General features: G+C 37.5%; 1 protein-coding gene across 1 annotated transcript; it reads left to right on the plus strand.

Annotated features, from left to right (window-relative positions):
* The first annotated feature begins 79 nt into the window (after window positions 1-79).
* LOC135470596 (polyadenylate-binding protein-interacting protein 1-like) lies at window positions 80-14,255 on the plus strand. Its single transcript, XM_064749631.1, has 10 exons — window positions 80-413; window positions 2,287-2,621; window positions 3,100-3,333; window positions 4,423-4,532; window positions 5,014-5,122; window positions 6,827-6,952; window positions 7,468-7,586; window positions 8,108-8,237; window positions 9,491-9,663; window positions 10,828-14,255. Exons 1-10 carry the CDS (start codon window positions 296-298, stop codon window positions 10,916-10,918), a joined length of 1,545 nt encoding a protein of 514 aa, XP_064605701.1. The 5' UTR covers window positions 80-295; the 3' UTR covers window positions 10,919-14,255.
* Window positions 14,256-14,797: the final 542 nt, after the last annotated feature.

The raw sequence follows: 14,797 nt of genomic DNA on the forward strand, positions 1-14,797 counted from the left end.
CAAAAATGGACAAACTGCAAAACCGGAAGACAATACCGCAGTAAATGTTGTTTGCATCGACTGAGATTTATGAGATATGCGTGGAGTGAATAAAATGGTTGTAAAGGGACAGCTGGTATCTGAAAATGAACATTTTCCCTTCTGTCTGTTGGAGATCTAAGCTCCTTTCTTAGCTGGCAGGAAGATAATCGTGTGAAACAGGGTGCTTGTGCAGATTCTGGATTTCTTCAGTTCTTGTATCGGAAAAAACCACAACAGAAAAAATATTCCAGGAACCAGCAAACAAGTTGTCAATATGTCGGACAACTACAACGCCGGAGGCGATGAGGGAATTAATGCTAACCTAGGCAACCAAAGGCCATTGCGGCGACCGATGCCTGAAACAGAAGCCAAATTACGAAATAGAAATCAAGGTTACTTTGAAATCTCTTAAATTTGCGAATGAAATTCTATGCGGAAAAAATCATATAACCAATTAGAAACAACACCAGAAGTTCAGTTGTTGCCGAGGTTGTGTTAATAATTTCAGGGAGTGATGTTATGGGTTTGTTTACATCACGTGGCAGAGGATATGATTTGGATTCATTGAAGAATCTGCTTTTTGCAATAAACATCTAAGAAGTGATTCAACAGCAAACAATGGGCACCAACCTAAACTTTAATACACCAATAATATTTCAATACTACTATAGTATATGCAATCATAGCCCCAGGTGGCTACTTCAACTTTTTCGTTATAGTGGGCTGGTGGAGAATTGTAACAACAGGGGCAACCAGTGGCCAGCCATACACCAATTCACACCATGTCTGATAAGTCCTTTCTAAACAATGACTGCTGTCCAAAACTGGTGTCAGTTTTGGCTTTTACCCCTCAGCTAATCCACACAGACAACGTCCCAGGTATATTCCACTTTTATTGACCCAAATTCACCTCACAGTCATCGCTAAGGCCACCTTGTTCAGAAATGGTTTGCTTTGTTGTGGATATGAGTATGGTGTGCCATTACCAAATGGAATATAGCTGGAATGTTGCCTGTGCAGGTGAGCTGAGACGTAGGAGTCGAAGTTGACACCCGTCTTCAACCGCACGGTGTATGGTTTGCCATTGGTTGTCCCTGTGGCTACGATACTCCGCCAGCCCAGTATAACGAAAAAGTAGCCACCTGGGGCTAATGCAATCACTCATTCTACACTCCTCAGTTCTTTTACTGTAATGCCCTGAAAAGAAAAGTGATTGATCAAAGTCGGTTATTTAGTTTTCTATCGCTGTAGTAATTTGGAGAATGGTAAACTTCTCCAGATGAAGATTCAGGTTGCCATGAAGTAGGTTGTAATATATAGTAAATGATTTCATATTGAAGTGAACTATCTAAAATTGCAAATTGTTTTGGTATGGTACATATGAAGCTGTTAAAACCACTTATGGGATTGTGCATGTCACACTCAATTCTGGTTAAAAATATCTGTTTAGAGGAGAGTCCATTTAGTCTCATTTAGCTTAGACATAGTGTGTCGTCAACACTTCTCGAACTCGTTATGATGTCACAGAGTTAGAATTGACCACCTAAAAACATGATAACTTTGAAGTAAATGTAACTTATGTACTTTACTGTATATGTACAAACTGACCACAGGCTGAGTGGCGACCAAATTTGTGGTTGAACATAGTCCTATGTGTGATTGTTATGTCATTGTGAGAAGCTAGCAGAGTAGTGTCCCTTGGCGAGTTTATGTCAAGCTAACCTGAGAATATTACTGTAGAGAAAAGTGCAGGTGTAAATGAGTGTTTATACAAGTTGTGACTGCTGTTGTATTGATTGTTGAGGGGAAGGATTTTTTTTTTCTTTTGATTGGTGTTTTACGCCGTACTCAAGAGTATTTCACTTATGCGACGACGGCCAGCATTATGGTGGGTGGAAACTGGGCAGAGCCCAGGGGAAACCCTTGACCACTCCCAGGTTGCTGACAGACCCTCCCACATATGTTGAGGGGAAGGATGAAAGGCTGAAGTTTGTGGTGTAAAAAGCTGTGTAGTGCTATGTTACTTATATCTGGATGGAGTATGTCCCATGTAGTATTAATGTTTATTTATGTTTTCCTTTTTTATATATTCACTTATTTATTTGCATTCTTGTGATGGTCAAGTTGAAGCTGTAGCAATTTGTCTTGATAAATAAGATGACTTCTATTACCAGTTGCTTTACGATTACTGTACTGTCTCGTACAAACAATTAAGTCATTTTATCCATCTGTGATATGTTCTCTTACTTCTGCATTTTAAAACAGGTGAAGATAAAACAAAAGGACGACCAGTTTTAGGTTCCCAGCAAGTTCCACAGGAAAATCAGCCAAGTTTGCAACCCAGTTCTTTGGCATATCCAAATCTCAACCAGAATCAAAATCCAGTCCACAGCAGCCAAACCTGGGGATCAGGTCTGTCTGCTGATGCACCAGTATTTGTACCTGGACAGGCATTTGCATCCTCACTGTCAGCAAATGCTAAAGAGTTTGTCCCACGCGTGCAGAATTTTAGTACTCCCGCAGATATTCCACAGCCACAGTATAATGTTTCCTTGACTCCGGCAGAAATGGCAGAGTATGAGGCAGAGTATGAGGCAGAGGTGAATATCACTAACTCTAGGGCTCATTTTGGATTAAAAATTAACTATGAATTTTTTAGTACTGGGCAAAATTTTAAGTGAAACTGCTTCAGAGAAGTGTTGATATTTTTGTTTGGGCCCTTCGTTTGCTCATCACTGCTAACCCATGATGTTCGCAGGCACAAATCTAGTATTGTTTGTTCAGCGAGGGTTTTAGTGGTGAAGGGTGAAGCGGTCGATGATGCCTGTGTTGGCAAATTCTATTGTTTGTTGAATACCACTTGTCTTCCACCAAGAAGGTGCGCTTTTCTGCTTGCCACAGGTGACAAAGTATGTCATTAACCTTGCGGAAAGTCATTGGTTTATCCTAGCACTTTCCTTTATCCATAAAACTAGCTTCTGTGGTATAAGTGAATTAAATATTCTAAAGTATGACATTAAGCATCAGATAAATAAATTAATCAGATCTGTCAATAACATATTTACTGTGTATTTACAGGAGAGACTATATGAACAGTTCCAGAGGCTGGTTTCTGTGCGACCCCCTCATCTGAGTAGTGTGTCAGCCACCAGCGACAGCGGGGCGATTGAATTAATCAAAAGTACAATCCACTATCTGACAACCAATCCTGGGCAGATAGACATTTACATGGGTACCGTCGTCTCTCAGCTCCATCAACACACTCTCAATGAGGCCACTGTCAATAAGATAATAGAAAGTCTCATCGAACAGGTACTTTATGTTGACTATCCGTACTACCCTAAATCCTGAACAGTAGCACCATGGACTTAAAGCATATAACCTCAAATGTCATCTTGGTCTAAGTTTCACAGTTTGTGATTAAGAGAATTCTGTTGATCTTATATAAGTTTCAGTACCAAAAGTAATATTTCATGATATTTATATGTCTCATTTGATCATTAATTTTAGGTCATTCACAATATCCTAATTCCCTTAATTCCTCAACCTTTTCTCGTATGAAAGGGCAGATTTTAATGAAATTAATACACATTTTGAATTTGATTTTTGGAGATAAAACAGTGTTGTCTGGATTAGTGTAATTTTATGAGTGAACATAGAATAATGCTTTCAGAATATGCTGCAATAAACACCTTGCAAACATGCAAAAAGATCGAGGAATTATAGTGCCTGCTTTGACATGTTACCTGATCTGGACAGTTATTTTATAATTTGTGGAAAGTTTATCTGAGATCCTACCTGAAAAATACATTTTAGTGTTTAAAATATTATGAATAATGTTTTTTAAATTGCGTCTTTGCTGACCAGAGTTATTGGGGATTTATCAACTAACACTAAGCTGTATCACATTATCATAGATTTACAGTTTTAGTTCTCTACAATTTATGGCTTTAATCAGCCCTCTTGTATATCAGCAGTTAATATCTTCTGAACCTTTGCGATAAAAAGTCTTCCGTTTTGGAGGCTGTTTATTGGCCTAGGTCAGGAGTCTAACATCTAACATACAAGCCGCTTATGTATTTTAAAGGTTTTCTAAATTCCAAAACGTTCAGTCCAAAATGCTAAACATGATAGTGAAACGCTCCAGCATGATACATGATAACTTCAGATTTTCCTGATTTAAAGCATATTCTGAAGTGGTTGAAGTATCAACACATCAATGGCCAATGCTAGCAATTTATGATCCATAAAACTACTTTAAAATTCAGATATTTATACTCATGTAAGTCCAAAAATATTTGTTTCAGTTAAACATAACTGAAACTATTTTTATATTTTAGTGGTATGATGATGTATATTTTGTTGATCTTGTTAATAACAGTGATATATATTACATTTCAGGGAATCTCTGAGCCTAACTTTCGATACACAGGAGCAAAAATGTGTCAGTTTATGGCAAGAAACTTGAATCTTCCTAATCAACCAACCTTCAGGCAGGCATTTCTAAAAAGGTGAGAGCTTAATGCTTTGCGTATCCATAAATAATACACAAAATACGGTTAACATTAGTTAATATCTAATGTGTGCCTAATATTTTAGGTTGTGTAGTGCCTTAAACTGTTTATAGTTTAGTTTATAGTTTCCACCATTATAGACCTAATCACTCTTGTGTAAGTTATAGATACTTAAATACAAGGTTTTACTCCAATCCAGTCAGTAAACTTATTGTGTATGGGAGTGTATTTCTTGTCCTCAATCATTAGATTCCTAATAGGCAGATAATGTTACATTAATTTTTGACATTGGATCAAGAGCTTTGTCAGGTAACTGTTAAGCTTGAGTTGTCCCCCTTCCTCCTCCAGCAAATATAACTGCTGTCACATAGGCCTGTGCAAAATATGGAATTCTGTCAGATAATTATACTTTTGGCCACAGTTTTCTCAAAAAAATTAATCCTGGATTATGAACTAAATTTTTGAAATTTTAATTTAGGTTTCAACAAGAATTTCGGAAGAAAGATGCATGGATTAACAACCCCAGTCAGCATCAGAGGATATGTGGTTTAACGTTATTTTTAGGCGAGCTTTTTCTCAATATGGAGGTAAGTACTTTTCATTTTGAATTTACTATCAAGATAACAGCAGTTTCTAGATATGTGTGGTACATGTATAAGAGTGTGAGTTTCTTTTTTCCACAACAGGCCACAGACCTTGAAATAAGGAAATGGAAGGGGAGCCTCTTGGGAGCAGTAAATTGCTCCATGTTGTGAACTAAGGGGAGTTATGCAGACATGAGTCGCATGTACCTGTCTTTCTGTTGTGAGGAAAAAAATGTGACCTCAGATACGTGTTTAAATTCATCACCACAAGCCTTAACCATAATAATTAAAACTCATTTAATCGTTTGATTTATTGTTGGTGACCGTCCTCAACTGGACATGTACTGATTTTTGTTGAGGATTGAAGAGAAAATGATGCTTTCAATCACCCACACACATTTAAATCCATTTCAGACTAGTTATATGCAGAAAATTTGTTGTACATTCTATTCTACATCTGTGAAGACTGATGAAATCATCGCTAATGTTACCATTTAAGACTGGTTGCATGGTCATGTCTTCTTAGGTTGATTTCCGAATTGTTTAGGGTGCGGCTCTGAGATTTTAGTACACCCGACTCACCGCGACAGCACAAAGTTATTCTGACAAGTGAGAAGGAAATATTTCTGTGATTTCAACAACATTTTGACTCGGAAATGGACTTATATTTGCAGGAGAGCTAATAAAGGTTTTATTCTCTTTAATGCACACCAGAAATCAGCATGTGCCACTGTTTTGCCATGGATGCAATGGCCGACTCTGTCCCGCAAAGCACCTTGCAGAATGGACCTAGCACTTTTTTTAATTCAACAAAGAAATGTTAAGGCTGGTAAACAACAGAAATTGTTGAAATTAGACCTCAACGTTTAATTTAATTGAACTATAGGCGCCCTTACATGTTTATGTGTTGTATGCACCCTTACATGTGTTGTATGCTCCCTTACATGTGTTGTCTGCATCCTTACATATGCTGTATGTACCCTTATAGGTGTTGTATGTACCCATATACGTGTTGTATGTACCCTTTCATGTGTTGTATGCACCATTTCTTATATTGTATGTACCCTTACATGTGCTGTACTTACCCGTACACATGGTGTACATGTAGGTACCATTATACCTGTTGTATGTACCCCTGCATGTGATGTATGTACCCTAACACTTGTTATACATGTATGTACCCTTACACATGTGGTATGTACCCCTACATCTGTTGTATGTACCCTAACACGTTGTACATGTATGTACCCTTATATGTGTTGTATGTACCCTTATATGTGTTGTATGTACTCTTACATGTGTTGTATGTACCCTTACATGTTTTGTATATAACCTCACACGTGTTGTATGTACCCTTACTTGTGTTGTATGTACCCTTACTTGTGTTGTATATACCCTTACTTGTGTTGTATGTACCCTTACATATGTTGTATATAACCTTACACGTGTTGTATGTACCCTTACTTGTGTTGTATGTACCCTTACATGTGTTGTATGTACCCTTACATGTGTTGTATATAACCTTACACGTGTTGTATGTACCCTTACTTGTGTTGTATGTACCCTTACTTGTGCTGTATGTACCCTTACATATGTTGCATGTACCCCTACATGTGATGTATATACCCTAACATGTGTTGTACATGTGTGTACCATTATATGCATTGTATATACCCTAACTTGTATTGTACTCTTTCTGCCTTTCAGGTGGAGGGACCCAATAATATTATGGTGAAGTTTGGTGCACTGAGGACGGCATTGAAGGATTTACTGCTGACACTGCTGACTAATGTGACAGATTTGACTATTAAGACTGCATGTCAGTTACTCAAGGTAGGGGTTGACACAGCCAAGAGAAGACACTGAGGCAGTTTCATGAAGTGTAATGTAATAGTGTTTAGTAGCCCCTAGCTAAGCACATTGTATCTCGACAACATATGTAGTCATGGTAGTTAAGGTTTTACTTAGCTAAGTGGACTTCATCAAACCAGCCCCTGGTTCAATCCATTGTGGATTATTTGGAATGGTTTTGCTCATTGAATTACACCTTTACAGTTGCCTAAGATTTAACTAGGATAAAACAGTTTTCTAAGTGATCAGAATATTTGTGCAACGTGTCATTCTTTGTTGCCTTTTTTTTGCTAAACTGTCTGGAGAGCAATAGTAATTTTATTGAATGTTTGTCCTGTGAAGGTGTGTGCAGGAATGGAACAAAGCCGTTTGCTAAAATCTGATTACCGGAAACCTCTCTTCAACACCATCAGTTATAATGGCAGCAATGTTTGTGTTTTATCATTGAAAACCTGGAGATAAATGCCCAGTTGCTGTGATTCTGATGTCTTCTGTAGCTGTCCGGTGCAACGATTCAAGATACTGAGGCTCTCAACATGGATTCGGGAGCAGATGCCAGCTATGACAGCGTCTTTCGAAAGCTTCAAGAAGTCTCACAGTCTCCAACCCTGAACCAGTAAGTCTCCAAAGTTTATCAGCAACTTTGCTGATAAGAATGGATGGTGTTTTATCAGGTTTCAGAGATCATTTTCTCATTTAGAGAGTACTAGTAATGGGTACATGTGTTAACTAAACTTCAGTCAGACCTTTGTGTGTAGATGGAGAACCAATTTCACAGTTAAAATGCTACATCAGATCTAAGAAAAACTTGAGGGAAATATTAAAATGATATGATGGAACCACTATAGAATTGGTCGGATTAACTTGAGTTAGGTGTTAAGCTCACAGGTATGCTGAGGTTAAGACAGGCCAATTCCACAAAACCATTTCTGACTTAATTCGAAAATTTAGAACCGTTTTATAATGCTTGGGTTTTGGTACTGAAAGTTGAAATTTGGACACATCTGTCTTGAGATAATATTGATTAGGGGTGCAACATTTTAATATATTATGTATTGTTGTTTAATTTTTCAACAGTGGATCCTTGAGAAACTTGTATTATAGCATTTCTTACATTTGTATTTTCTTTGTTTTCAGAACATCTCGTATGTTGATTTCTTCTGTGCTCAGTCTGAGGGAAACCAATTGGGGAAGGAAAGAGTCAACAAGTTCAGACTCCTCCCAGGATGCCAGGTCTACTATGTGGGATGGCCTTCACTTTGGCTTGGTCAGACATTCCTCTTTCCAAACAATAATGTTTTATTCTTATGCATACTGTAGTACACTAGGTAAATGCCCTTTCTGTGTTCGGTGTTACAGAAGGTGATGGAAGATTGGTTAGGCTACCTGCCTCATAACCATGGGAACTTAGTTCATTCCTGTTTCTGATAAAGCCTGAAGCTTAACTTGTCCATCTTTCTGCTTCTCCTGCTTAGCAGTCAAGATACAGAGCCCAATTCAAGTATGTTCTGACCAATTATTTATTTATTTATTTGATTGGTGTTTTACACCGTACTCAAGAATATTTCACTTATATATAACGGCGGCCAGCATTATGGTGGGAGGAAACCGGGCAGAGCCCGGGGGAAACCCACAACCATCCGCAGGTTGCTACCAGACCTTCTCACATATGGCCGGAGACGAAGCCAGCATGAGCTGAACTTGAACTCACAGCGACTGCATTGGTGAGAGACTCCTGGGTCATTGCGCTGCTCTAGCGCGCTAATCAACTGAGCCACAGAGGCCCCCCTGACCAGTTAGACGGACATAACAAAAAAAGGACACTAAGTTATAAGGCAGACTACAACTTTGTTGCTATCAGTTTTGTGTAGATTCGGCCCACACCCAAACGGCTTAAACTGTGGTAGACAAGACTTGTCAAATAGGGAGCGTTATGAATGGTTTGAAATGGGAGGTCTGTTATAGTAGGCATTTGTAATGGACTATAGCTTTTTACAGGGTTGTTACAAATAATTATTAACTCTTTCATATAATAGTTACCTCATTGTTCATTGCATGAGGATCTACATTTAACTTAATTATAAACCACTTGCCACATCATACTTCTTACAGTGCATAAATTAAATAAATTATTTCAGGCATTGGTTAGAATCATATTGTCCATGCTCTAGGTAAAGAGAATACATGTGTATATGGTATTATCAGAAACAAATGTTGAGGCAGGGCTTTAGTGTTCTTGACATTCCTTTCTGCCTCATCACCATGACCCCAGTGACCTTGGCTTTGTTGAATATATCTGTGTAAAATTTGCTAGTAAAGCAAATGTAGAGAGCAACACATACACTGTGAGGAGTATGGTGTTACATTTGCTTGGTAAATAAACAAATTCAACAACTATCTTTACTGAAATCTAATTTTTGGAGTAAAATGTAACAGATGAACTAATTAGTATTAAGTATAAACAGGTCAGAGAAAAAACATTCTCCTTGCCTGACTTGAGTGTTGATCATTTTCTTGCAGAATGAGCCAGTGTTTTACGATGAACACGGTCAACCAATCAGCCGAGAGCAGGCTGGTTTCTTTCTGGATGAAGGTGAGGAAGATTTCGCAGACTTTGCTTTCGACTCAGGAGATGTGGCATATCCAGCATGGGCCAACGATGACAGCGCCTATGATGCTTTTGCATATGAAATGTGAGTAAATCAAATTAATCTCAAACTGACAATTGTCATGTGATAAACTATGTGGCAAAAATAAAGACTCCAGAGATACATTCCATTTTTGCATCTTACCAACTTTCTTCGGATAGAGGTTAAATTTGCCTCACTAACTTGTCAACATCATATCACTAGAGATACTGAGCCAAATAAATTGGAACTTCATATATTATGTGTAATCTCAGTGCAGCTGACCTTTGAGTTACATTCTTGCGTCAAAGCTCAAATGAGCATCAAGTCATTCTGATTGGACACTATAGTGCGATAACCCTTAGAATCAATGGGTGTTTGGTTAGCAAAGCTTCATTTTTTTTTCTTCCTCTTGATTTACCACTTTATCAGATTTGTTGACGCTTTATAAGCTAGTGTTAAGCTTTATCATGTTGTCATGGACCTACAGTTACCTGCTTTGCATTCCCTTTTATATCACGCTAAAAAAGCACTCTTTTGGACAAAAGTGTAGGCCTTTTTTTTTAGAATTAATGGTAATCAAAATGTTAGGGATGGTATCTCAAAAAGTACTATGTATTGAACTCAGGATTTACCTACATGTACATGTAGAGCACACTAGCAAATGGGGGATATTCCATCCTTGATTTGATGTATACATATTAAATATCGTAAATACACAAATTCCTGTATTAGAATCAAAGTTTAATAATATGGTAGCAGTGGTATCTCAAAAAGTGTAGCAGCTGCATGTATTGACCTGAAGTTTTACATGCATATAAAGCACAATGACACAAGGGGGATGTTCCATCACTGATGCTCTGTGAACATATTAATTATCGTAAGTTTTGCATTCGTGTGTCTCCTACAGATGAGCTGTAGCAAGCCTACCAAATCCAAGTTATTATTTTTGTGTCCTCTGCCAACATTGAAAAAAAGTTTATTCTGTCTGTGAAGCAACAATTGGCCGTAAGTGGGAAGGTTTGTCAGCAACCTGCGGATGGTCGTGGGTTTCCCCCGAGCTTTGCCCGGTTTCCACCCACCATAATGCTGACCGCCGTCGTATAAGTGAAATATTCTTGAGTACGGCGTAAAACACCAATCAAATAAATAAATCAAATAAAAAAATAAAGCAACAATTAAAATTGGTGTGGCCTAAATATGTAAACAAAACTGATTATATGTTATCAGGAGCAGTAACATGTACGGTGCTGAGGGTGATATGGATGAGGAGATGGAGGCAGCGTATGAAGAGTTTCTGAGAAGCCAGGGACATAGCTGACCACTGTCGGAACCCCTCTCACAATCTAGTCTGCCAGTCTACCATAGCTGCTCAGCCCACTAGTTAACATTCTTCAACCTTTATTGTATATTGCATAGCATATTTTTATCTCAATGTTTTAACTAATTCTGAACATGAGACTATGTACATGTAGGCTGGGTAGGTTTGATTATTTCTTTTGCGCCAATAAGCTGTTACAGTATTTCGTTTGTCTCCGGGAGATGGTAACCTCACAGAATGTCAAAATATAGATTCGTTCATTGATTTTTCATTTCATATCCAAGAAACTGAAGACATGATTTGTTCATCTTCATAAACTTATTTTGGAAATAAAACTAAATGTACAGGGACTAGGATGGGCAAACTGTTACGCACCTCAGGAAGAATACTTTGTTGTGTGAGCAGAACAGTTGTTATTACAAAAATCTTTGTCAGGTAATTACAATAAATTACAACATTTTTAAGAACAGCACAGTAACTAATTAGTCTGCATTGGATTTTTAACTTCATGAGAATTAGAATGACTACTTTAATGTCTTCCCAGGAAGCAAATACTTAAAATTTTAGTTCAGTCCTCCACATGATTTTGAACACACAGCCTCAACGGCTATAGCGACCAATTTCACTACTTCACCAGACTATCAGTTTGCTAAGTTTGGACAACAGTGTTTGTGAATATGTGCAGCATGTATTCTTACAAGAAGGTTGAGGAATAAGGATATGTACAAAATGTAATGTGTGATGTAACCATAGGGGGAAAACCATTCATCTGTCATCATGGTAGACTTGGCGTCATATATGCGACGGTTGATGGAATGATGTCGCACATAGCAAATGATATTGCTGATCTCAGTGTAGGTGTCAATGTTTAGATGCTTCAGAATTAATACATATTGTTTATTTGTTTCAGTGTGCATCTCCCCAGTTACATGCAGAAGTTGTACTATAGTTAAGTTTATACATACGCAAATAAGGGAAAAAAGAGTAGTTTAATACCATATCTCACATATTATTTGAGAGTAGCAGCTAACAGTCCCTGATGTCTTGATCTTAAATGTGCTCTTCTCTTCACTTGTAACCATGGTATTGTAGCAAAAACAAATTTAGAACTTTATCTTTGGTATTTTCTAAATGCTTTGGTAATGGCTTTTCATATGTATTTGGTAAAGGTGAAATATTCATGTTTTATGTTAGTCGGTGTTGTTTTTCATCCTGATCTTGAAGCTGTCTTGTTTTTTTTTCCTCTCTCTCCATGGATGACATTTATTAGCATCTCTTGGTGGTTATCATCGTAATACAGGTTAAAGGTAAAACTACAGATCTATGAAAAAACTTTAATATTGCCACCTTCATGAATTTCAGTGTCCATGAGTAAGCGCAATAATGCAATAACTCAGAAGTAATAATATTACCAATATTGAATCAAGTGCCCTGGATATTTGATCTGTCTAGCATCTATTGCCTGGCAGCAGGACCTTGACGTGATTTTGTTCACAGCAAACGTTCCTTTCCGAGCTCAATACATCACATTAAAGACAGTGTGATATTACAATAGAAACAGATACATTGTAACAGTGCAGATGTTATGCTACAGTCCATTCCTGACGTAACAATGGTTCGAAGTTCTGCTTCACACAGGCACCATCTCACGGGATTAAAAACGATGCTGCCTTCCCTTTGTGAGAAACCTTGATCAGAGATTGTTTTCCAGTATATTTGTGCTACCCAGTACCTGTGTCTCTGGATACCTCCAGGTGCAGTCATCAACTTTATATGTAACAGTTATTCAGGGAATGATAGGGGACTATATCTTACTGAAGTCACACATAGGCGTAAAAGCCTATACTAATTGTCACCAATTACATTATGCATATTAAAACATTAATCTGATTTGCACTGAATTTTAACCTTTCCAACCCCAAAAATGTCCTCAGATGAGTTGGAAGCAGGCGTTGCGTCATAAATAGTTAGTGACAAGTCAGAATAACTTGCTGCTACTTGATTTTATCGTAGCGAGTTTACGTGGAAGACCCATCAAAGGGCAACATTTACAAACATTGGGTAGGGGCGTTCCATGCTGACAAGGGAATTTCTTTTATTGTATTTAACAGCTTAGAGTTTTAACCTGTCTACTTAGTTGAATACAATATAAAGTATGTACATTTGTTACACTGAGTTTTAATATCTTACCAATGTACCTCAGCTGCTATATTGAATATATATATATATACATACAAGCACCAGGAAATTTGACGGACATGTCTGGACTGTGCATTTTCAGGCCTTTTGTAAATATATCACTAACAGGGCTCTAAAGCAAAAGAAAAAATTTTGAAAATTCATTACTGATAGGGAAACAAGTGTAGGGGCAAAACAGTGAACTAATGCTTTCATTTGTCTTTCCATTTTTGAAAGTGGCAATTTCAAATGTTGCTACAAAGGCAACAAATCCTCATGGTATGTAGGTGTACATATTTCATCACAACTGACTGTATACCCTTATTCCTCAACTTTCATTTCAGTTGTCATATTGTATACTGTGAATTATGTTTAATAGGACATTTATCTTCTCTAGCCTACTTTGGTACGTTCCATATTTCTCCACGGTGCTGATATTGTCTCACCCAGAAATTCCATATCATGGCCTCATTTTAATGATTCCCTTGTACAAATTGAATTTTTGTGTTCATTTTTTGAAGAACAAAGATATCAAAAGAAAAGAAATCAAAGAAGGGTGAGAAATCAACAATGTGGTGCTGTGAGTGGGGGAGTTTTTCAGGTACACCGTACTTCCAACAGTGCCCAAGACAACAGTGACTCTTCTGGGTGCATTTATAAACATTATAAAGACTAGAATTGTGGAATAACTGTTGAATTGTGGAATACTGTCAACACTTGTATGTAGATACTGTTTAATGCTGGCTTAAGAAATCTATTGCATTACCAACTACAGCATATGAAAACATTGGCATTACCAGCCTGGAATCGCTATTCAGGTGAAGCTGGAGTTATCCTCACATGACTGGCACAGATAGCTAGGCTGGTTGTGCCAGTGTTCCTGCATGAGGAGTGCTTGGTAATTGTTTTATGTTTTGTCCAGTCCTGTACAGAAAGTTTGCATTTTCCTCATTGTCTGTGGTGTTGTACACAACTTCATTTCCCAGTGCTCATAATTTTACATAAATGCTCTGAAATGGTTATATGCTTTTGTGCTGCGCAAATATTATTAAATTTTCATTATGACAGAAACTAAGAGGTGAACCTGCACAGACCAGTATTTGGAAAAACAATGCTGCCAGTTTTAGGCTATTGTATGTTACTTAAATAAAGTTTCTCAAATGCATATTATTGTTGTTTCAAATGTGTTGCAAATCTATGAACATTGTCATTAAGGTCAAGTAAATATTTTTTCATGTTATTTGTTGCTATTTGTCGAAAACGTATTTTCTATGTCAGTTGTCACATAACTAGAGGTTCACTTTTTTATTACATCAGATACACCTCCTTTGTTACATCAGGTACGCATTCTTTGTTACATCAGGTACGCATTCTTTGTTACATCAGATACACGTTCTTTGTTACATCAGATACACCTCCTTTGTTACATCAGATACACCTCCTTTGTTACATCAGGTACTCATTCTTTGTTACATCAGATACACATTCTTTGTTACATCAGGTATGCATTCTTTGTTACATCAGATACACGTTCTTTGTTACATCAGGTACGCATTCTTTGTTACATCAGATACACGTTCTTTGTTACATCGGGTACATGTTCTTTGTTACCTTAGGTAGATGTTCTTTGTTACATCAGGTACATGTTTGTTATTACATCAGATACACATTCTTTGTTACATCAGATACATGTTCTTTGCC

This window comes from Liolophura sinensis, chromosome 7 (assembly GCF_032854445.1).
Source record: "Liolophura sinensis isolate JHLJ2023 chromosome 7, CUHK_Ljap_v2, whole genome shotgun sequence".
NCBI lineage: Eukaryota > Metazoa > Mollusca > Polyplacophora > Chitonida > Chitonidae > Liolophura > Liolophura sinensis.

Coding starts and splice junctions, on each gene's coding strand:
- LOC135470596 (XM_064749631.1), top strand. CDS start 296: ATGTCGGACAACTACAACGCCGGAGGCGATGAGGGAATTAATGCTAAC. Junction 414..2,286: donor ATTACGAAATAGAAATCAAG/GTTACTTTGAAA, acceptor ATTTTAAAACAG/GTGAAGATAAAACAAAAGGA. Junction 8,238..9,490: donor ATGGCCTTCACTTTGGCTTG/GTCAGACATTCC, acceptor ATTTTCTTGCAG/AATGAGCCAGTGTTTTACGA.